Source organism: Megachile rotundata, chromosome 12 (genome assembly GCF_050947335.1).
Source record: "Megachile rotundata isolate GNS110a chromosome 12, iyMegRotu1, whole genome shotgun sequence".
Taxonomy (NCBI): domain Eukaryota; kingdom Metazoa; phylum Arthropoda; class Insecta; order Hymenoptera; family Megachilidae; genus Megachile; species Megachile rotundata.
The window spans coordinates 16,467,653-16,490,356 of record NC_134994.1 but is presented as its reverse complement, the minus strand read 5'-3'; the positions used below and the strand labels follow the sequence as shown (position 1 = coordinate 16,490,356).

Sequence of the window (22,704 nt, the reverse complement as noted above, 5' to 3'; positions counted from 1 at the left end):
AACGTGCGCTCTCGGCATAGCCGCGATACACGCCGTTAACGAAAAAAAACAAAAAAACAGTAAAAATTATATAGTTGTATAGATTAAGTCCTATCAGCTTGGATAATTCGTACTTAAATGCGTATACATACCGATACCCGCGTGCAAGAGTGAGCTAGGTTGATTGACGCGTACAGATACGCGTAAATAAGAAAGAAGGGAAAGGTATACATAATAAAGGAGAAAACGAACTGGCGGCCAATTTAATGAACAATGAAAACCGAAACCGATGATTCGAAGTTATGTACCGGTTTGTAAAGAAGAAGAGCCAGAACGGTAAGGTCGATTACTCGCGATCTAGATGATCAATAACATGGTTTAGCATGGTTTAGCATGGTTTAGCATGGTTTACATAGAAAATAGAAATCCTTGGAGCAAGGATTACCAGCAGAGTACCAACGTTAGCATATTGTTTATTTACAAAAAGTATTCGCTTTTGGTACAATGACAATGCTACGTGAAAATGCGTGTTGCGTGCGTGCATGATGATTGGTTTTATAGAAAATGCGTACGTTTAAGTCGCTAAGCGTAAGATTCGCGCGAGCAGCGTTTTACGCGTAGACGCTCGGATCGTAACCGTGTTAGGGCGTTAAGACGTTAGAGTCCTGATTATACGCGTGTACGTACAGAGAGACGAATAGATGCTCGATGGAACTTACGTGAAGAAATGACGAAATGCGTGACGTTTCGTGCGCCGATATCGCAAGAGAGGAAATTAAATTTGGGTATACTCTCTGAACCGTGGTCGTTTCTTTTTTGTCGGATATTTTATTAACGAGAGAACAACAACTGCATAAAAGTTTAATCGAATAGAACACCGGCTAGAGTAGTAAAAGACTCTCTGCAATGATATTTAACTAAAATAAGGGTAACTCGATCGAGGTCAAATAGCGAGACGAAGAAACGAATAAAGGGTCGAAAACATCGGGCTACGTGTTTCTAATGTACTTGTTTCTTGCCCCGTTTCCACCTTCCTATCTACAGTTGTACCTGTACCCGTGTCTGTGTCTGTGTCTCTGTAACATTTCTGCTGTATTCGTTTCTATCGGTTTCTACCTAGAGGTCATTCTTCGTGTTTAACTCTGTGCGCGTGTATGCCGCGTGCGGCTATGAAAAACAGAAGAATAGGAAAACGCGCGAATAGAATTGGCTGACGAACAACGAAACGGGTTGAAAAAGTTGGAAGTTCCAAATGAAAAGCAAGGGGAATAAAGAACAATAGGAAAGGGTTTGTGAAAGAACGATGGAGACCTGGGTATGGGAAAGAGAGATAGAGAGATAGAGAGAGAAAGAGAGGGAGTATTATCGTTGGAGCAAGTAGAGACCCTTTCTTAATTGTTCTAGTCTAATTAGTCGTAGATTACAAGAGAATAGTCGATAGTAAGAATGATAATCATAACTGTGTAGTACCGTTAGCATCGATTGCAAGTATGCTACAACGATTTAATTTTAATTGTTTTTTGTTTTTTTTTCCCTTTTTTCTTTTTTTTCTTTTTTTGATAAAGTCCACTACTCACGGTCACATTCTTCTTTTTCATAGTTCCAACGGAATTAGCGAACTAGCGCTCGTAATTTCCGTCCGAGATGAAAAAATGCCCGTTACGTTCAACGTTCGCCGTCGAAAGACTTACACGCGGTTCTGTCGCTAAATCATACTGTTAAGTTATTTTTTTTTTTTTTCAAGGCCTCGAATAACCACTTTTGGCATTTATTTCTGGGACATCGATCACGGCACGCGCGACGAATCATCGAAACGAACAGAAGCAAGACGTTTTCGGATAATTCGTATTCGAGATCCATTCGATTTATCGAGCGTTCTAATCTGTCCCATGCCAGTACCACTAAACGTGTAACAATGAACTCGCGCGCGTATTCGCATGTGTGTGTATGTGTGTATGTGTGTGTGTGTACGTGTGTATTCGTGTTTGTATCGTATGTACGAAATGCGATGCGAAATAACAAAGTATAACCGACGCGCGTTTGTTCAATTTCAAATACATCTAGCTGATAATGATACGAGTTACGCGCGAAGAACTGTTGCCAAAAGTAATCTAAGAAACATTTCTTTTACGCGAATCTCGTCGAACGAAAGACATATTTTTCTGCTATTCACCGACGACCAGCACGCGTAGAATCGCACCATCGTACGATTAGACGCGTTTAAACGCAATAATTTACATTATATAAAAATCTCCTTTCCTTCGTTTATCGATTTTGCTAAAGTATGTATGTACAAAGAAACTGCTATCAATAACTGTTCACGAATGCTGCACGCATTCTCCTCGATCAATATGTAGTACGTTTAAATATAAGTATCGCGTGTCGTTTGCATCATAATCAACGTCGATCAGCTTTCATTTAGTACGTCAGACAGGAACAAAACGTACAAACACGTATTTCTTTCGCGCACGCTTAAATTTCAAAATATGTATCGATCGGAAGACAGATCGCCAGGTATCGATTACATATAGCTTTCTCGTTTTTGTCGTTAGTTCGATCGTTCGTTCGTTCGAAAGCCTCTTGAAGAAAAATTATTCGAGACAGACGACGAGTTTACGAAACTTGCCTTCGATTCTCGTAAACGTACTCTTGGCGATTTCGATCGAAATTATTTTCTTTTTCTGTTTGCTCCGGTGTCGTTAAATCAAGCGCGATATCGAAATGGCCCACCTTTCGTACAATCTACAAGAAAGAATAGAGAAAATAAGGCGGTTCGATATCGATGGTAGTCGACGACGACTGTTCGTTGCAAAGCATGGAAATAAAATCTATTTACACTATTTATCGAATGGTATATTATATATATATACACGCGCGTTTACGACTCACGACTTTCGAACAACTTTTTCTATACAATTAGACGTTAGACCAATTACGATTTACGATTAGTGATTATTTGGGAACTTTCGAAGGAACGAACATGATCGAATAACGAACGTTCCATGGTCGGCGAAAAATAAGAGTACGCATTGACGTCGAAACGGTAAAAATTATTTTCTCGATCGATCGTACCGAACAATCGTACTTCGAAACGTCTTCCTAAATCGTACTGCGGACAATTCTGTCTGTCGTCGAAACTCCCTCTTGTTTTTATGTACATATATATATATGTATATAAATATATATATATATAGACAAAGAAACTTACTAGTCGTCTGTAAAATACACTTTTGCAAAATACCGTAAACGATAACGATCATCGGTAATAATCGCGATAATAGTAGTAATAATAATGATGATAATAATAATAATAATAATAATAATAATAATAATGATTATAAAGAACAACTATCGGGTGGACAAAGTAGAAAGAAATGAAAGTAATACGCGTAAGATAAATAAAAGCAGTAATAGTGTTAATTATAATAACGCTAAAGACGTGGAGAAAAAAGTAACGGTGAGAATTAGAACCAACTGGCGCCGCCAAATTTCGTAGAAAGGCCACCGATGCCCTTGCCAAACATGCTTCCAACTTTTCCAACAACGTTCGAAGTGACGTTGCTAATATTGGAAACGTAGTTCGCGTCATCGCCAGCCATCGTTTCGACGATCGTTACCTTGGTCTTTGGTCGTTCCACTTCGTCGTCGTTACCGTTCTCCGAAAGTCCTCTATAAAACGCGAGCAGGGCGTTAAAGATCGCGAATCCAGGCAGGACGTAACGCGTACAAGAGTACTCACTCTTCGTTCTGAACGCTGGTTAAGGCACAAGTCGCTTCTTCCGTTTGCATCCTCTTATATATAGTTTGATATGTCATTGAATTGAGTTTCTCCTCTATGACGCCGTGCAACTCAAAGTCCGAGTAAATTTTCTTCACGATGTGAGCGAGACAGGTACACTGATACAAGTGTAAACTGTGATCGAGCCTTTCGGACAGCCAGTTGCAAAGCATTTGTATTTGCGCCGTATACCATTGCTATAAAGAGAACGCATCGAGGTAATAAACGCATCGAGGTAATCGCGGAGGCAACACCGAGACGATTCGATCAACCGCTTACCTCGAAGAACGTCAAGATCCACAGTTCGTCCAATACTTTGCCGCGAATCTGGTCGATGCAGTTTCTCGTAAAGTTCACGTAGGCTTGTCCCATTTCTTTACCGCTGCCCGATACCTTCTGGAAAGAGTCCCGTTAAAGAATCAACCACGGACACGGGCCGCGTAATCGATGTTACGTACCGTAAAGCTGAGAATCGAGCCTATGAAGGATCCTTCGTCGTAGCGAGACAACTTCGAAAGGGTAGTCTCCAATACGGTAACCAGTTTGTTGATCATTCCTTGAGTCATGGCAGCCGAGGTCTTTTCGATCAAATCGTCGATCTTGGCGTGATACTGATGCTGAAGAGAGGAAACGGGATCGACTCGTTATCTATTTCTATCGTAATGGAACGAAAACGGAATCGAGAAAACGGAATGCGGGAGAGAAAAAAACGGAGGACGGTAAACGGGAAGTGGCAAATGGTAAACGATAAACAGGCTTACCACGTCAACGGCGTCGATCGTACAAAGTTCGAAGCTTTGATTTTTTGCATCGAGAATAACGTTCACCATTGCGCACATTTCCGACGGTATGATGTAATCGGTCGATATAAAAGTTACACCTTTCTTCAGCCACTGTTGAAACGCGGTGTCCGTTCGTTGAATGCAAGACTCGATCATATCGCAGGCCATCAAAGTCAACCTTTGCTCGAGGTGTTGACGGAATTCTTGATCCGGCCAGTGCAAGTCGCGAATGAAGGACTGAAGGGCGTCCAATTTCCAAAAGAGCTCCTCGGAGGTGGCGCAGCCGTTTCCCTTGATCTCCCAGCGTTCCTTCTCGAAACCCTTGTGAATCGACTGAGCGATCGACGTTTCCATCAGATCGACGTAACGCACGACCAACGGCGCAAACGTATCGCGAAGATGTTGATGAAATCTACCGTTCTTCAGATTGTCTGTGGAAAGCGAAACGAAAAGGAAAGAATTTTTTCGAAGCTCGCGGCATCGCGAACAAGTAGAAACGAACGTACCGTCTTCGCGCAGGTAGTCGTTCATGATTTTAAAGAGCGGGAAACTGTCCCAGGTGTCCGGTGGCTGTTCCGCGAGCACCTTGTCCATGTCGACGGCGAACAGAGACCAGAAGATCTCCGCGTGCTCCACCATGAGGTCGCTAAACCAGGCGAACGCCTGCGGTACAGTGTAGTAGGAGCGGATCGTGAAAATATTGGACGTCACACATATACGACGACGGGCACGGGTTTCGTTCCGCTCAGGGCAAGCGTGGGATCGCGTAGCGTCGCCCTGAGCAAAGAATTCTCGAGTACGCGGTGCGTGTATCCGATCGATTTTTTTCCCTACTATAGTTTTCTATCATCGAACAACCTGAATTCGCTTGTTCGGCAAAGCGAGAGACCAGAGAGAAAAGAGAAATAGAGAGAGGGAGCACGCACCGCGTTCTTTCCTCGAGGATCCTGAAAGATGACATTCAGTTAGAGAAACCCAACTAATACCTCCGAGTAATGTTCTCCGTTTTGTTGAAGCAAATCCACGCACATTTCCGCGAGATGTATGAGATCTTCGAGTTTTTTGCTGGGCGGGACGCAGACTTCGCCGCTGAGGTCGTCGTCGATCTTCGCTTCGGCGGATAGTTTCGTGTAATTGACGAGAGCGGCCGTTTCCAGGCAACTCTTGATCAGAGCTTTTACCTCTTCTTGGGTCACGGGACTGACACCCTCCTTCATCATCACTCGTTCGAGGAGGGACAAGGTAGCCTTGAGCGCTCCGTCCGGTCGACCGAACGGAAAACTGTACCTGTTTCGTTACGCTCGATTAGAAGCGATCTAACGAAAAGACGGCGAGAAGACGGCGAGAAGACGGCGAGAAGACGGCGAGAAAACGAAAGAGAAAAGCACTTGGCTGCTTACCGAAAATTCGTTATTTGTTTCTCGAGAATCTGCCGCAGCCTCTCCTTAATCTCTTGAAACTTTTCCTTCTCCTCGTGAGTGATGGAACCGACCCTGTCGGTTCGATTACCGTACACGTGGGTGGCGCAAAAGGCGAAACTGTAGTGCAGCAAGGTCGGATCTATCATGAGTCCTCGGTCGATTCGGTCCAGTAGATCGTTCAGATAACAGAGATGTCGAAAGCAGCCGCGCACACCGTACCTGTAGAAACGATCAAACGCGAAAAGCCCGTCAAAAACGCTAATACTCCCTCTCTCTCTCTTCTATTTCCGTTGTTGCGTGTCGGCGATTCGCGGACGTGGAGGAAACGTTGAGGAGCAGAGACGGGAGCAGAGACGGAGGAAGAGAAGAGAGAAGAAGGGAGCAAAGTTACCTCGCGCAATATTCGTCGAGTACGAAGACTTGACCGGGCGAGAACCAACCCAGGGAGCAATACGGATCGTTCAATCGATAATCGAGCACCATATTTTGAAGAAATTTGAAGAAAGCGTGATGGTCGAACTTGCAGGGATCGGCACTGATGTAATCTTCCATGCCGTGTTTCTTGGCGCGATCCGCGTCACCCTGTATCTTGCTGATGGCCGAATTTTTGTCCGCGACGGAAACGGGCGGAGTCGGCTTGTGCGATTGACCGGTCGCTCTGTACATGACCATCACCCATGTTTGACACTCGTTCTCGTCGTCGGACGCGAACACGATGTTGTCCCCTTCGCGAACGGCGTTGAAGTAGAACCTGCGGACGGAACGGACGTCGAAACGGAGAAAAGGAACGGGCAGCGCGGTCACGATTTACCTTCCGTCGTCCAAGTCCATGCCGACCATCATGTTCGCGGAAACGGGTTCGATGTAATCGACCGTGTAACCGTCCAGTTGCATCATTTCCGACGGCTCGCTTCTCTTCTCCTTGTACGAGCACATCGCGAACGTGTACTGAGACACTTGGACCAACACGTGGTACCGCTTCTTCCACTTTTTCCACACGGACTTGCCCATCGCGTACAGGTAACCACAGTGCTTCATGTTGAACGGTTTGTCCATTCGGCAACCGATCTTGATACGAAGGTCTTGGTCGGGACAATTTTTCGGAACGATCATTTTGTACCATTCCGGCTGTTTGGAGGAGAACGGGGTCGGCCGCAGGATAACTTTGCCCAACTCTTTGTCCTCGAGGGCCAACATCGCCGAGTTCTCGGTGTAGAGGCGGACCTTGACCACCGGCAGCGGGTGCATCGTCGTAAAGTCGCCCTGAGTCTCCCACCTGGCCGTCGAAGCGATCGCGATCGGTCAGAAGAGAGTTGGGAATTTAACGAAACGGCAACGCTCTTTTACTCACGTAGGTTTCGAGGCTTCCGCGTGATCGGTCTGCAACTTTTTGTTCCCTTCGACCTCCATTGTGCAGTAAACGATCTTGTTCGGCGGCAAGCTCTTCAAGCCCTTCACCTCCATCACGACCACCGCTAGCTGGAAAGTTAGACCGACGTCCACTTTGCTCAGCTGCGGTTCCGAATCGGCGGAATCGCTCTCCAATTTAACGAGAGAACCCTGGCCGCGGCAGCGGGAGCGCTCTCGACGGTGGTTGTAGCGCTTCAGCTTCTGCAGCCCGTATTTGCTGTCTATCGAACCTTTCGAGACTGGTAACGATTCCAAATTAGCCATCAGCAGATTGATAGACGACTTGAGTTCCTCGATGTAGAGCGACTCCATTTCTTTTAGGAGGAATTTCGGCATGAGCTTGCGGTTCTACGAACAGACCGACGCGACATCGAGATCAGTACACCATCGGCGTACAGTACACAGTAGCGCGTGAAATCACTCTACCTTTTCCATCTCGTTCACCTTCTGGAGGCGACCGTCCAGCTCCCTCCTGATGGCGGCAGCCTGTTCGTCGGCTGAGTCCAACAGGAGGGCGTTGAACAGAAGCTGATGCTCGAACTTTTTAATCCCGAGTATTTGCTGAAACATGTCGTACAGCTGCTCCTTCGACAATATCATCTCCGAAATCAAAGACTGTTGTTGCATCCTGGAAGGCCTCTTGGTCTCCTCGTCGCCCGTACCTTTCATGATACAATCGAATTTGGCCAACCAGGACGTAAGCACAGTCTCTTTGCTCAATCCGTCGATTTCCGGGAGGCGTCGGACACGTATTTCAACGTTCTTCTTGAATACCTCGCGGAAGTCGAGTTGCGAGCAAGCACCGCTTTGCACCATCTGTATCACGCGATCCGACGTCAAGAACACGTCGTAGTAATTCTGAATGGCGTTGCGGAACGCTTCGTCGGCTATGATCTGCGTTTCTCCCTTCAGAAAGCCCTGTAAACGGTAACGAGGCTCCATTTAGTCAGTAATAATCGACTCTCTTCCGGTGCGTCGGAGAATGAACGAACACGGTCGAAGGCGAAGGCGAAGGTCATCGGCACGATTCGAATTCCTGCGTAGAACCGTGAGACCGGGTACGGCTTCGGAAACGCGTAGCGTCTCCGTCGAAAGGTTTCCTTGATCGCCTCCGCCTTCGTCCCGCCATCGTCCCGCCATCGTCCCGCCTCTTCTTGATCCGGCTGTCGGATCGAATAGATCGGAGAAGCGGACTTTTGGTTAGACAACGTTCGCGAGCATCCGCGAACGCGCCAAAGAGTCGAATCACCTGGAAACGCGAGCTGATGGTTTCGAGTTGCTGTTTGGTCACTTTTAACTGGCGTTTCGGTAGATCCAGGGGCTGTTTGGCGTTGAACGGGTACGAGATACATCTCGAAACGAACACGTACAGCTGTATCCTGGTCTTTCTTTCCTCCTCCTCGCGCTCCTGTTTGTCCTGCGAAAAACGAGAGATATGAGGAAAGGAAAGCGAACGGTAGCTGGTCTATCGTTACCTGAATATCGGTTTCGGTTTTCTCGCTGGCGACCGAGGGCGAAGGACTGGTAGGTCTCTGAGCGTAATTGGCCGCGTCCTGCGCGGCGGTCATCGACGGCGACAGAGAGTTTCTCGCGGCACCGAGACTGGACGGGTCCAGGCCGCCATCCTGAGCAGCGGCCGCGCCGCCGGCTCTGGGCGTCCCGATCGTGCCGTGACTCAAGCCACCGGGGGAGGCGGTCAGTCCGGAAGCTATGGAGTTGGCGCTTCCGGATACGGGACCGCTCGCGCCACCGAGACTTCCTCCGGGTCCCATCTGTCTACGGGCACCGTACGAGCGACCGCCCCCGCTACCTCCGCCGCCACCGCCGCCTCCGCCGGCTCCGTGTTGAGGACTCTGGTCCTCCTCGCTTTCCGCCTCCGACGAGCTCGGGTCGATCATTTCGCTTTCTCAGGAATCACTTTTCGTTTGATCGAGACCTCCCGCGCGAGGAGGCCTACCCTCGCTTTCTTCCTCCCTTTCTTTTCCCCTTCTTTCCTTTCTCTTTATCTGCCTTCCTTCCTTCCTTCCTTCCGTCGGCAAACACCTACGAGCGAACCAATTTCTCTTCTAACCTCCGCGTGTTCTCCCCGTCTTTAATTATCTTTGTCCTGTCCGTCTGCTCGCTGTCGGATAGACCGACGAGGAGAACGCGAGGATACATGCATACGTACAATAGCGAAAAACGGGCAGAGTCGGATTGCGGGTGCGAAAGAAAAACAAACGTTTGCCGGTGCAAACGCGACGAATATCGATTGCCACCGTTCGTCTCTGTTCGGCCCTGTCCTCCTCGTTGCTCTTTCGCGAATCTACTTCCTTCTTCTTCGATCGAGGATTGACTTGCGCGCGAGCTCGCGCGTTCAACCCGCGCGTCCGAATCCCGTAGGAAAGAAGGCCGATCTTGCGATTACTTCTCTCGCGTCTTATAACATCGCGACGTTCTCCGATTAATTAGAACTTTTTTCTATTTAAGTAATCCCTGCTACCCGTATACGGAGTTTAACGCGGTTCAACCCGGATACGTGAATGTTTCGGGCGTAACGTCGATAACTCGTTAAACGTGACACCCGCCGACAGCTCTGTCTCGCTCGAACATCGTTCGCTGTACAACCTACTTCTTTCTCTTCGTATTCGTCTTTCCCGCTATAAACATCGCACACGTGTGCGCCTTCGATAGTCCCGCTTCGTCCGACAACCGATTTCCTTTCGTATCGATTTTTCACGCTCTACTCTTTGCCTTAACTTAATTATTCTTATAATTCTTTCCTTTCTTTCCTTTATTTCTCTCTCGTCTAACATCGGTGTTCGCATCGAACGCGCTCTCGTAAGCAATGTCTCGCTCCACGAACGAACAAGGACAGTTATCGTAGCGCGTAAGCACACAGATGTAGAAAATTATCGACGTACAGAGTACTCTTCGTTCTTCCTAACTAGCTCTTCCTAACTAGCTCTTCCTAACTAGCTCTTCCTAACGGTGTTTTACGAGCACGTATAAAATACACCGTATACTTTCCTACGCGTTAATTCAACCTAAAAACGATTAAGACCAGTTCACAGAGATTATATTCTAATGGAGAGACGAAACGTACGGGGCCTTTCGCTTTCGATTAGATTGCCTTCACGGTCTGTCCCCTTTTCGTGCGGTATTCTCCCCGGTTCAGACGTGACCGAATAGTCGAGTCGGAGAAGAAAGAACGACGAAGAGCGCGAGAAAGATTCGAAAGGTAATCCATGCCGCGCTACCTTTAGCCTTTAGACGGGCAAGCATGGAAGCACGTGCAATCACCGATGACAGGAGCACTATTTCGACGTGCGGACACTTCACGAGTCTTCCAACGATCGTTTTCGTGCTATATCGGACACCCGACACGAACCTTGTAAACTTGAAAATAACCTTCGGCTATTCGGCCGTTTGCTCGGATGCCGAATCGAGCGATCGGATGGGTGTGTCATGTTCGTCACCCTCGTAACCCCCGTGATCGCTGCCGCCGCTGTCGTTGTGTCGCCGTCGTTCTCCTCCTCGTCACCGTTCGCGGCGTATCGAAACGTTTCGACTACGAATCTACTTGTTCGAGGAAATTCTCTACTTTTATCGTTCTCCGTTTATCTCCTTCCTCTCTTCCTCGTTCTTTTCCGCTCTGACTCGACAGTTCGCTCGATCGCTCGCTCTTTCCCTCGTAATCAGTATCGCGTTCGTTCTTCCTTCGTGCATGCGCACGTGCTAAACCTTTTCCCGATCGTTATTGCGAACCAGCGAAAACCAACCTTCTGTTTTTTCTCAAGCGATGCGTGGCCACGATGACCCTGAATATCGGCAAATCATCTTGCGTTCATGTTATCGCGTTCGAACGCACTCGAGAATGTCGCTGCGCCGTAGCTCGTTTTTTTTCTTTCGCTATCGAATCCTCGCCTCCTGGAGACGCACCGAAAACGCGACGTGGTCGCGGCGGTGAAAAGAGGGAAACAACCCTCGTGTTTCGATGTTCGACTTGATTCGGCAAAATTGCAATGATTTCAGCGATCGTGTAATAGGCTGAAACAGAGAGTGGACGGATTCAACTCCCGACGATCGCGATCAACCAACGTACTCGTCCGACTCTGTTCGTCAACTGACCAACCGTGAAAACGATAGCGCCGACGCCGACGCCGACGCCGCACAACACCAACCCCGGCCGTCGACGCGACACGGGGACCGCCGCGCCGCGCCGCGCCGCGCCGCGTCGACTATACGCCGCTAGGGAGGCCCTCTCGACGATCAACGAATAGATGCGACGCGCTCTACGAACCTGAACAGAATCGAGAAGAAAAAAGGTATTACGAAACCGTCGATAAAACGAAATATCATTGATCGTGTATGCGTTGAAAATTTACCGAAACATAATGAGAAGCGTGGCGGCGAATCGAGAGACACGAATAATAAACGGGAGAATGAAATACGCGGTGTCGAGAAAGATATTGGATACCAAATATTTCTTATCTCTTATAAAAGAGCAGGAAAAAGTAGGAAGAAAAAATAAAGACGCGCGGTAAGAAAAGTGGCACGTAGAGACGAAAAAAATAGCAGTGGGAGAATATCGATCGAGTGCGCGCGATTGTCGATGGTGGCATCGTTGCTGTTGCCGTTACCTTCGCGTTGTTGCGATCAAAAAAATTTCTCTTAGAACTCGACCCCTGTTCCAATATATTTCCTACTTCCATCTTGTCGGCTCTCGATCAATTCGATTCTTCCGCTTTCAAAAAAATCAGCTTTCCTCTTTTAAAATCCTCTTTTAAAATTCCTTTTACTGGTCACTGTTGTCCGCAATAACAACATATTATAAAGCAACGAATGAAATTTGAAATTTAGTTGAAATAAAACACGAGTTCCGCGCGAATTTGCCGACATAGTACGCCAACGTTTCGAAACTTGTAAGTTTTCCACTCGTATACTCGCAACAAGATAGGAGAGTTTGTTCGAGCCCGCACGATTGTTGCTTGTTAACGAAAAGACGAAGGTGATCTCGTAAGAGCGTACAGATCGGTTTTTAATCGGCCCAACGACCAGTCGAGTGATCGACGGCCGATCTGCTTCTTACGAATAATCGATACAACTTACCGAAATCATTCAACAACTTTGAAAACATTCGTGACCTAGGCCGAGGTTACGCTGTCCGTCTTTCTATTTAGTCAGCGTATTTCTATGAAATTCTGGCTCCGCGCCAACTACGGAAAAATAGGTTATCGATCAATTCTTTGTATGTACTTCCTCATATACATACCTATAATCACAAACTTTAGAACGAAATACCTTCGCGCGATGTCTCTTTTCTTCCTATTCTTTCTTTCTCGTTTCTTCTCTTTCCATCCCCTCTACGTTCTTTCTCTGCTCTCTTACCTCGTCGTCGTTTCTCCTTTCTAATCGTTCGAAATACTTTAGTCGTTTTCATTTCGTTCAATCTCTTTCCTCGCGTATTCGTATCAATGAGCACGTTGCCGAATACAACGAAATTCTGAAAAGGTATCTTACGTACATGGATTGACAGGATCAGTCTGGTCTGGACTGCTTTAAATACTTTAAATATTTTAGAAAACATAATTATTTGAAATGTTAATTATCAATTTGATCTATGTACATGTAAAGAATATTATAATTCGAATTCGTTTTCGAACTAAAGCTATATACTTACGAGATACCCTTCTACCTAAATAACATAGCCGAGAATCTTGATTTTTAAATTTATACATATTGACGCGCGCGCGCTCCTTCGGAACATTACTATTAGCACCATCTAGCGCCAATCGATCAACTATCGTTACGAAAAATTCCGTTTATTCGCAAAACGAGACATTTTTACGTTTCGTTTATGATCCGAAATTATTCTGTGGATCGATCTTTGTATCACACTGTGTGACTACGATAGATTTACGACCAATGATATAAACGAAATGTTAAATATCTATATATGTAGGTAGTCAATATTACGGTACTATTTTCAAATTTCAATAGAATATTAATGTTCTACGTACAAACACACGAGATAGTAAAGCTGACAAAATTAATCGACAGAGGATACGAATAATGAATTATCGAGATTCTCGTAACGTACGATACATCGATTCTATCGATATGAGATGTATCGATTCGTCACGTACAGTCGTAGTAGTAGCAGCGATCAGCAAAATGATGGCGACCGTTTTGTTTGACGAAACAGTTTGCGTGTTACGCTAGTTTGCGTGTTACGCTAGTTTCCGCGTATAATTCTATACACGACATATGTATACATATACCTAAATACTTGTTTGTGTAGAAATTGAGAAATTGGTTTGTACCGAGTTCTAACGAGATGCGTGAATAATTGCCATGTTTTGGCTATTGGTTAAACACAAGACTCGCATAAAGCGAATTTAAAGGACGAACGACCATCTGTCGGTGAACGTGTTTGAAAATCTGTTAAATGAAGCGGAGAAAATTTCAGAAGATTTAAATATCATCGCTTACAGTGTAACAGCATGGGAGTAGCTGATTCGTCGAAATATTCGCCGATTCTCTTCGACAACAACTTTGTATCAGTGGCGGAGTTAACGAGAACCCGTAACGTATCGGTCGCTCTTGGAATTGTTCGATGATACGTTACAACGCGACGCGACCGAAGAAAGATTCATTCGAAGGAAAATAAGCGAACGAAGAAGCACTTCGCGATGCATCAATTATTATATGTTCGTAATCGTCCTCTGCAAACCCTTATATTAGGATTGATCGCGTTAACATTTTACGCGTATTACCGTACTACTTATTACGATGTAACTCGATATTCTATATTTCGGAACACTAGTAAGTATCCTTAAAACTTTCTCATAATTTTCACCTCTCTCTTAAACAAAGCTCTCTCCAATAACTTATTCCATGTATTTTATATCGTTTCTATGTTTTTTATTTATCTCTATATATATATATATATATATATATATATATATATATATATATTTTATATTTAGGCCAACCACCCTTTCGAGAAGCTTACAAACAGCGTGCAAACACGAGTCTAGAAGAGCGTGCGAATGTTCCATCGAAGAACGCTTCCGTAGAACTTTCGATTATAATAGGTTCTTACAATTCGCAAAATACCAGTAACGTATCCAATTCTCTGGTTACGATGTTGCCACCGTCTTCTAGTTCTCGAGCTCTGTCTTCCGTCAAGGACACGTCCGTGGAAAGCGAACAAGTTTCTACGGCTTTCAACGAGTATTCTTTGCGCGCTATTTACGAGGCTGGTCATACTGTTCCGATTCCAGAGAGCTGTCCAAATTTTGGCAAAGAAATGGATCTGGTTATAATAATAATGTCTGCGCCGACCCATCTCGAGGCTCGAATGGCTATACGACAAACGTGGGGTCACTTTGGTCAAAGAAGCGACATCGGAATTTTATTTATGTTGGGTGCAACCTTGGACCCAAAGGTGGAAATGATTCTGAAGAAGGAGCAAAAGACTTATAATAATATTATACGGGGAAAATTTTTAGATTCTTATTCGAATTTGACGCTTAAGACGATATCTACCCTAGAATGGGTAGACAGTTACTGTTCCAAGGTTAAATTTCTTTTAAAGACCGACGATGACATGTTTATCAATGTTCCGCGGCTTCAAACTTTTATAATGAAACACGCGAAAAACAAAAACGTGATATTCGGTAGACTGGCCAAGAAATGGAAACCGATCAGGAATAAAAAGAGCAAGTATTACGTATCTCGTACTCAGTTCAAGCATGCCGTTTTTCCAGATTTTACTACTGGCCCGGCTTATCTGTTGTCCAGCGACGTCGTTCGCAAACTCTACGACGCCGCATTGGATCAAACGTATCTGAAACTCGAAGACGTGTTCGTGACCGGTATCGTCGCGGACAAATTAGGAATTAAGAGGACGCACGCTAACGAATTTTTAAATAAGAAAATATCGTACAGCGCGTGCAACGTTCAACGTGGTATCAGCATTCATATGGTGAAATACAGCGAACAATTTGATCTTTGGAAGAAGTTGCTCGATGGAAAGAGCGAATGTAAATTATAGATATCGCTCGTGCAAACTATTCGTTGTTTAACTCGTTTAGTTTGCAAGATCGGTATAAATTTATACTCGTCGAATCGAATATCCTTTTCCCCTGTATGCGTAAACTTTTGGTTCGTCAATTTTTCTCGCGATCAAGTTATTTCAAGAGATTTCCTTTATTCCGAGTCGCACGCTTTAGAAATCGCTTTAGAAATCGCTTTAGAAATCGCTTTAAAAAAGAAGCGAGCTAAAGCGTCGATATTTGTTTCATGAGAAGAAACGCGATAGCTTGAAAAAAACGAATGTGTATTCGATGCAGTGTCTATGATTAATCGAAATGGAATCGTTTGCACCGTCACGAGTGATTTTCCAAAAAATTCAAATAAAAGCTTGCAAGCTTTTCTTTTAACGTGCTACCTCGAAAACGTTGTCCTCTATTTATGACGAACGTGAATAGCGTAATATTTTTATTCTAGTATTCGCAAAGTTTGTTTTTTAAAATCAAACAATACGATATTATATTATACCATACTATACGCTATGCTGTACGCGTACGGGTATATTGCGCGGAAACGGATATATCGAGCGGTAACGAACATATCGAGCGTACGGCGTTGCGACGTAAACGAACAATTTTGCTGAACGTGTTTACTTGTTTCGAGATCACCGGTTCGTATTGACAATCGTGCTTGTACGGTATACTAACGTTATTTCTCTACATTCCATACAGTAGCTAGACTAGTTATTATTCGGGAATAATTTATATTTTATTTTTTATACAATTTTCATTGCGAGCGTTCGATATTTACGCGCGAGCCGTAAATAACATCATGTTCGGGTATATTATGCCGAGTATCGATCCTTCGACGAAGGTACTCGTTTCACCATGACTTTTATCACGAAAATAAAATGAAATCTGAACGAAATCGATTACGAATACAGTTAGAAAGTAAGAACGAGTCGCGGCGAGAGAAGCGTATACGTATATACATTTAATTTTTTAACGAATCTCGCTGTACACGAACCGAATCTCGAGTTTTCCCTGTGTAACGCGAAATTTAATCTATACGCGTCACTTTACTATCAATTTACAAAGCTGAAAACAATATCATCGGTGTGTTGTATGAACCTGCCTTATTTTTCGATACGTAAGTTTAATACATATGTATATACACGACATATAGCGTAAACGAATAAGTTTAGTCGTGCTCAAGCGTTGTTGTACACTTGAATTTATCATTAAGTAAATCCATTCAACTTTTTTAATTCTACATTTTTATTCCCGTACAACCCGTCCATAGATCGACGTTACGCGACTCGCGGTCATTGGACCAGGCAATTTCGTATTTACGCGCGTATTTTCGTGATCGGCCCTCTGGTATCGAATACTGGAAAGTACCATCGCGACATGGCGACGTTCCGGGATAACTTCAGATTAATCTGATGCGTGCGTGTGTGTGTGTGTGTGTGTAGATATGGATGCGAGTGCTCGGCACCGGAGAAGGTGAAACGTTAATTTTAGTAGTTGGAAAATGGCGGCATCGAAAAGTCAGCGTTGGATGGTAGATTCGGGAATTCTGCGTAAAAAAAATGGAGAAGAGGAACCGCAGGAGCTGCTGGTGTTTGGATATAGCTGCAAATTATTTCGAGATGATGACAAGGCGAAAATGATTGATCAAGGAAAGCATTTGATACCATGGATGGGCGATAACACGTTGAAAATAGACAGGTCCGTTTCCCTAACCTAGACAAATTTCTCAAATCATCTAGGATATTTATTCTTGCATAAATGCACCGTACATGTAACCTTTAGAAGAACGATATATCAGAGTAAACTAAAGTAAAGAAAGTGCAGCAAAGCAGTCGGAAAAACGCAACTACGAACGGTTAACGTGCGGCTAAGCGATCTGGAGACTGTTTAAGGTTTCTGCAGGTGCGTTGGCTGTGAACGGGCGGTGTGGAAGCGCGGTATACGCGTTCTGCACGGCCGTAGAGCAACGCGCTCTCGTGAAGTTGTTCGTGGTGTTCGTGGCTGATCCGTCGGCGCAGCAGCAAGGTGAGACACAGCGTAGAGAGACAAACGGCAGCTGACGATTGTAGGTAATACAATCGGTCAGCATGGTATGTATTAGCGTTCGTAGACTCGGTTGTACCGCCGCGATCGTTCAACCAACGGATACGAACGATCGCGGATCGCTCGTATTCGGTCGGTCTGTGACACGTCGTTCGATCTCGATTAGGAAAAGGTTCTAAAGTATACGTAATATCGTTTAGAGGAAGTAGAGTAACGCGTCGTCGATTCTCGATCGTGTCGATATACGCGACGGTATGTCGTCGAGTTTCTCTATAATTCTATTCTATTTCAGAGGAATGAGACTTTGACAGAGGTTTATTTGCTCCGTAACAGAATTTTCAGATGCCGAAATTGAGGAAATTCTCGAAAACGCGCAACATCCTTTTCTTTCCCTAACACGAGCATTGTATGTGTATAGATACGATGGACGCGGAGCGCTGGGGGACTTACGGATATACGAACCACCGACAGGTGGATTCGATCAAAGAACGATCCTGACGGAAGATGAGCTGAAAGTGGAACAACTCTGCGACGAAGAGCGATATCGGTCTCTGTACAACAACGAAATGGAGGACTCGATGTATCACGGTAGGGTAATTAAATAGGTGGCCTATGGTATAAAGAAGAACCGAGGATATCTGGAGAAGCAGTTTTGCGATAACGCGACGGAACGCGTGTATGTTTTCAGAGGAAGAAATAAAGAGACTGCACCAAGCGTTAGATTCGGAGAACGCGTACAATCGGGTGGCGTACGATTACAACGAGGAAGGGAACGGTGGTTCGAAGAGCGCGTGCGACGATTCGCAAAGTCCGAAAAGATCCGAAGGATCCCAGGAGGAGGATCAGGCTTTCGTACCGCCTCCTGATCTGGAAATACCAGACGGTATTCCATTGGTTGGTAGAGAAAGTAGTAATCGTTGGTGGGATTACGCGAGCGAGTCGTAAACACCGCGTTCTATATACCGCGATAATCGAACGCGATACGTGTATCCGAATGTAGAACAGTATTTATAATAGAGCGTGTTATTGTTATTGTTCTTGAACAGCCGGAAACGCAAAAACTGAATGCCATCATAACGAAAACGGCGTTGTTTATAAGTCGTCAAGGGGGCCAAATGGAGATCTTGATTAAAGCGAAGCAAGCGAACAATCCACAATTTTCCTTCTTGTCGATAGACGGGCCGCTGCATCGATATTATAGATACGTGTTAGATGCTATCAAGAGTGGAAAGTACAATCCTGAAAAGCAGCCCGAGAAGGAAGAAGAATCTGGTACGCATGCTGTTTTATTTAAACGAGTCTTACGGTAATACGGTCGAGCGCGAGACCGCCGCGTCGTAATAATCGAGGAGATTTAAAGCAGGATTTCATTACCCACTGATCTCTACTTTGATTCCGCTTAGTTTTTCTGTCCGTAAGTACTTTTACGTGTTTTTGTTCATGTACAGATGCTCTGCGATACATAGGAACGACTAGTAGCCGTACAACTTGACGCTCTACTCATTTACGTATTCTTTTCAATGATAGAACCCGAAGAAGGATCGTCAGACCAAGACGACGAACCGTATCTTCATCCGAGTTTGGCGCCGTCGTTCACCAAGATAGAGGCGGTAAGTGTTATCGTTGGTGTCCCGCGCGCATCATTCGACAGACCCCACGATCTACGTTTTCGTTTCGCGTAGGCTCCTAGTATCCCGAGCATACAGTACAAACCATCCGCGGACTGTGCATACTCGATGCTCGTGAATAAAATCACCGGGAAACCACCACCTTCGAAAGTTCCTTCGCAACAGCCGGAGAACGTGACGCAAGCGACGGCTAGCACGACCGGGTATTATCATCCAGTGACGGGGCAGGTAAGGTCGACGATAACTTTCGATTAATTCGAATGAATAAATCGATTAATTAATTAATTAACAGGGATACGGTCCTTATGCCGCGGCACCTGTACAGTATTCTCACGGCCCGGTGATATACGGACCCAATGGTCAGATACAATCGGCGTTGCAGTTGGCCGCGATGAACGCGGCGTCTACCGCGGCAGCGACCGATCCGCTCGCGGGTCACGTCGCGATCAACGAATGTCAATCGCCGTTGGTGCCGTACGGGACCACGTCCCAGAAACAATTGAGTAGACCTTCGTTCATCGTACCACCGGCGGACGTGCAAATAATCATCGATAAAATGGCCAGCTACGTAGCGAAGAATGGTCGAGACTTTGAAGCGATCGTGAAGAATAAGGGAGATCCGCGATTCAATTTTTTGGAATTGTCGCATCAGTATCACGGCTACTACGCGCACAAGTTGACTATATACGAGGGCGCTGTGAATCCGAAGGTGCTGACGGAGGAGGAATTACTGCGGAAACAAGAACCGCAGGAGGAGAAGCAGAAAAAGTTGGAGGAACTGCAAAAGAAACAGCAAAGAATGGAGGAGGTACAAAAGCGGGTGAAAATGATACAAGCGAAGAAGAAATGCGACTCGAGGGTGAAGCAGCCGATGGGATCAGGGGGAGGACCGGTAGGTGGGAAGCAAGTGACGACGGTGTCGTTCTCCATAAAAAAACCAAAGGAGGGTGAAACCGGGGTAATCGAGAAGCGAAACGCGCTTCCGTTGGAGGAGAGCGACGACGAGATGGAAAACGAGAGCAAAGAGGGTAACTCGGCTTCGAAGCCGAGCTCGCCGCCGGACTCTACCGAACAGCACGCTTTGTTCACCGTTTTCGGAACGACGGAGAAAGACGCGGCGTGCAAGTCGGAGAAAAAGTCGAAGACCGACGAGAAGGAGCTGGTCGATCTGACCGACGAAATTCTCGAGGATTGTCAAAAGGAGATCAGACACAATAAACAGAACGAGGAGAGAATAAAAGATAAACTGGTCGCTGCCGCGCGAGACAAGTTGGCCGCTACGTCCAGAGAGAGGCAACTTCAGTTGGAGAGAAAGAAGAAAGCGGCAGCGTTTCTCAGCCAAATACAGACGGTATTGCCGAAAAGTAGTAGCGGAAACGGCAACGATAGCGGCGGAATCGTTGGTATTTCTCAACCGGCGAGGAAAGACGACTCGGACGAGGTGCATTCCGTTCCGTCTCCGTCACCTTCGCCGTCCTTGGACGACGCGAAATCGTGCGACTCGAGGACCGGAGGCAACTCGTTGATGGACAGACTGAAGAGCGCGGACCTGACCGGTAAAAGATCTAGACCGCGATCGAGAAGTCCCAGCGGAGGGCCAAGTTGCGCGGACAGACAAAGATTTCACAAGAAACACAAGAAGAAGAAAAGTTCGCACCGAAGGTACGCGACGGATCTTGGCTTTCGTCTCCGTCCATCGATACGATAAAGCTGTCTTCTTTCTATTACGATATTTTTCCTTTCTTTCTCGCAGCTGTGTGTTCTGTTTGTTATAGCAGCCACGATAGTCCGAGTAGTTCTCGATCGCACAGGTCCAAGAAGAGCAAAAAGTCATCGTCCAAGCACAGATCTCCGTCGAGAACACCGTCTCGAAGGCATCAGCACAACGCGCGACGAAGAGGAAGCAACTCGTCGTACTCGGATTCGAGTTCACCCTGAAACGTTGCTCGTTATCCGTTGTCCGTTATCCGTTACTCGTTATTCGATATCCGTATCCGTTATTCGTTATTCCTATTGCGAACATTTTGATACGTGTAAAACTGTACATATACAACGATACGCAATATCTACGATACGCGCCTCTGTACGCGCGTATTTACAATGATAATTTTAATACGACTTTTGTCCAAGAAATGAACAAACCATGGAAAATGGGGAAACAAGATCGAAGAATAAAGAGAAATTTTTAGCTAGAAGATCGTATCTGATAATCGGCCATCTCTTTTTCTTTTTTTTTCTTTTTTTTTTCATGTCGCTTTTCCTCCATTCGATCTCGTTCGCGCGCGATCAACGTTCGAACGGTGAAACGTCGAGATAAGAGTAAAGTTATCGGGAACGCGGAAATGTACAAAGTATCGTTCGTACCGCATGCGTGTATATTGTTCGTTCGGCGGAAGGAACTTATTGCTTATATGTATAATTGCGGAATCGGTTTTTGTCGGGCAGCCGTAGAGATACGATTCGCTCGCGTTTTGCACTCGCATACCTCTCGTTTCGTTTTCGTGTTTAGAAAGGACACGATTAAATGTTCGAGTTATCGGGAATCGCGATAAAAAAGTACAGAGACGTTGCGATAGAGAGGAAAATATTTTGATCCGTCGGTTGTTGTCGCGACCGATTACAAAAAATATGCGAGTTCGATCGCACGCGAAGGGGGGCAGGAGGATAAGTCTTTCTTCGCGGTCGCGTGTTCGGCGATAGCCGGTTCGATGCGAATTTTCACGATAGACGGTGCGTCGATTGCGTAATAGCAAAGGTTATCGATTTAAAGTATTCCACGAGCATACGACGCGACGCGGCGCAACGGGATGGTACGAAGACGACTCGCGTAATCTGGTCGGATTTCTTTTTACTCTTCCTCTCCGCCGTGTCCTGCTTGCTCGCTTTCCTCGTTCTCCGCGCAGCCCTTCTACGCTCCTGGCTTCGATAGTGGACGCGAATAAGTAAGCCAGTGGTTCTTCCTCGGTAATTTGCTAGCATGAAAATAGCATCGATGCGTTATGCACTTAACACCGATCGAATATAAACTGCCCCGAGGGTTTATTCCCTTTTGCGCCAAATCAATTGTCGCGTAATTGAGTTTAATAAATCGAGAACGCGTCGTTTCAACTACGCAAAAGGCGCGTGCGCTTCGAATCGCGAGCAAACACCTGTTTTAATAGCGTCACGCGAGCGTGATAGCGCGATCGATTTCGTCGAAGAAAGAATAACGATTTCGAGGAATTATAGGAAGAACGCTCGAAAAGGGAAGGAATTCGCCGTACAGGATACCGTAGGAGCGGGAACAGAGGAGAAACGAGAGGCAAACTCTAACGGTTGAAAGCGTCGTTGATTCTCCGTTCGAAAGAATCTTTATGCGTTCGCGTAATACGTTCATTCGGTTCCGTCCTCCTCTCCGTTGCGCCTTGTCGCGTCGCGCAACTTCGAGAACTCGGTAATCGCTCGCCGAATAGGGTGGTCTTTCACGAGCCTGCTAGGAAAATACCGGTAACCGTAATTCTATCGTCGCGTCTCGTTCCCGGAAGAATCTAAATTATTTTTTCGTCGCATAATGAATATCATTCACAAGCGTATCAACTACGATATTCTTCGCGCATCCACTTTCGATACGAT

General features: G+C 45.7%; 3 protein-coding genes across 17 annotated transcripts; 2 read left to right on the top strand and 1 right to left on the bottom strand.

The window, feature by feature from the left end:
• Positions 1-432: 432 nt before the first annotated feature.
• Cadps (calcium-dependent secretion activator 1) lies at positions 433-13,356 on the bottom strand. Of its 8 annotated transcripts, XM_076538353.1 has the most exons (17): positions 13,033-13,356; positions 12,654-12,855; positions 12,462-12,568; positions 8,846-9,413; positions 8,620-8,787; positions 7,797-8,288; positions 7,312-7,718; positions 6,772-7,236; positions 6,352-6,711; positions 5,940-6,179; positions 5,524-5,826; positions 5,046-5,212; positions 4,519-4,970; positions 4,216-4,374; positions 4,037-4,153; positions 3,719-3,954; positions 433-3,648 (listed from the first exon to the last, which is right to left on the bottom strand). In XM_076538353.1, exons 4-17 carry the CDS (start codon positions 9,266-9,268, stop codon positions 3,444-3,446), a joined length of 4,194 nt encoding a protein of 1,397 aa, XP_076394468.1. In that variant the 5' UTR covers positions 9,269-9,413; positions 12,462-12,568; positions 12,654-12,855; positions 13,033-13,356; the 3' UTR covers positions 433-3,443. The 8 variants fall into 8 exon arrangements, with proteins under 8 accessions (XP_076394468.1, XP_076394467.1, XP_076394473.1 ...); XM_076538352.1 differs by lacking the exons at positions 12,462-12,568; positions 12,654-12,855; positions 13,033-13,356 and adding exons at positions 11,132-11,399; positions 11,481-11,620; XM_076538358.1 differs by lacking the exons at positions 12,462-12,568; positions 12,654-12,855; positions 13,033-13,356 and adding an exon at positions 11,132-11,506 and having other exon boundaries at positions 5,046-5,202; positions 5,523-5,826.
• Positions 11,556-21,287, top strand: su(w[a]) (suppressor of white-apricot). 6 transcript variants are annotated; one of them, XM_076538375.1, is made up of 9 exons: positions 16,979-17,119; positions 17,204-17,446; positions 17,883-18,052; positions 18,153-18,358; positions 18,511-18,736; positions 18,992-19,074; positions 19,147-19,320; positions 19,385-20,754; positions 20,868-21,287. In XM_076538375.1, the coding sequence occupies exons 3-9, from the start codon at positions 18,031-18,033 to the stop codon at positions 21,028-21,030; spliced, it is 2,244 nt and encodes a 747-aa protein (XP_076394490.1). In that variant the 5' UTR covers positions 16,979-17,119; positions 17,204-17,446; positions 17,883-18,030; the 3' UTR covers positions 21,031-21,287. The 6 variants fall into 6 exon arrangements, with proteins under 6 accessions (XP_076394491.1, XP_012136399.1, XP_003701535.1 ...); XM_076538376.1 differs by lacking the exons at positions 16,979-17,119; positions 17,204-17,446 and adding an exon at positions 11,556-11,677; XM_012281009.2 differs by lacking the exon at positions 17,204-17,446 and having other exon boundaries at positions 16,786-17,119; positions 20,871-21,287.
• LOC100879808 (beta-1,3-galactosyltransferase 5) lies at positions 13,518-16,656 on the top strand. 3 transcript variants are annotated; one of them, XM_076538401.1, is made up of 2 exons: positions 13,518-14,177; positions 14,315-16,656. In XM_076538401.1, exons 1-2 carry the CDS (start codon positions 14,045-14,047, stop codon positions 15,409-15,411), a joined length of 1,230 nt encoding a protein of 409 aa, XP_076394516.1. In that variant the 5' UTR covers positions 13,518-14,044; the 3' UTR covers positions 15,412-16,656. The 3 variants fall into 3 exon arrangements, with proteins under 3 accessions (XP_076394516.1, XP_076394515.1, XP_012136401.1); XM_076538400.1 differs by having other exon boundaries at positions 14,309-16,656; XM_012281011.2 differs by having other exon boundaries at positions 13,521-14,177; positions 14,342-16,656.
• Positions 21,288-22,704: the final 1,417 nt, after the last annotated feature.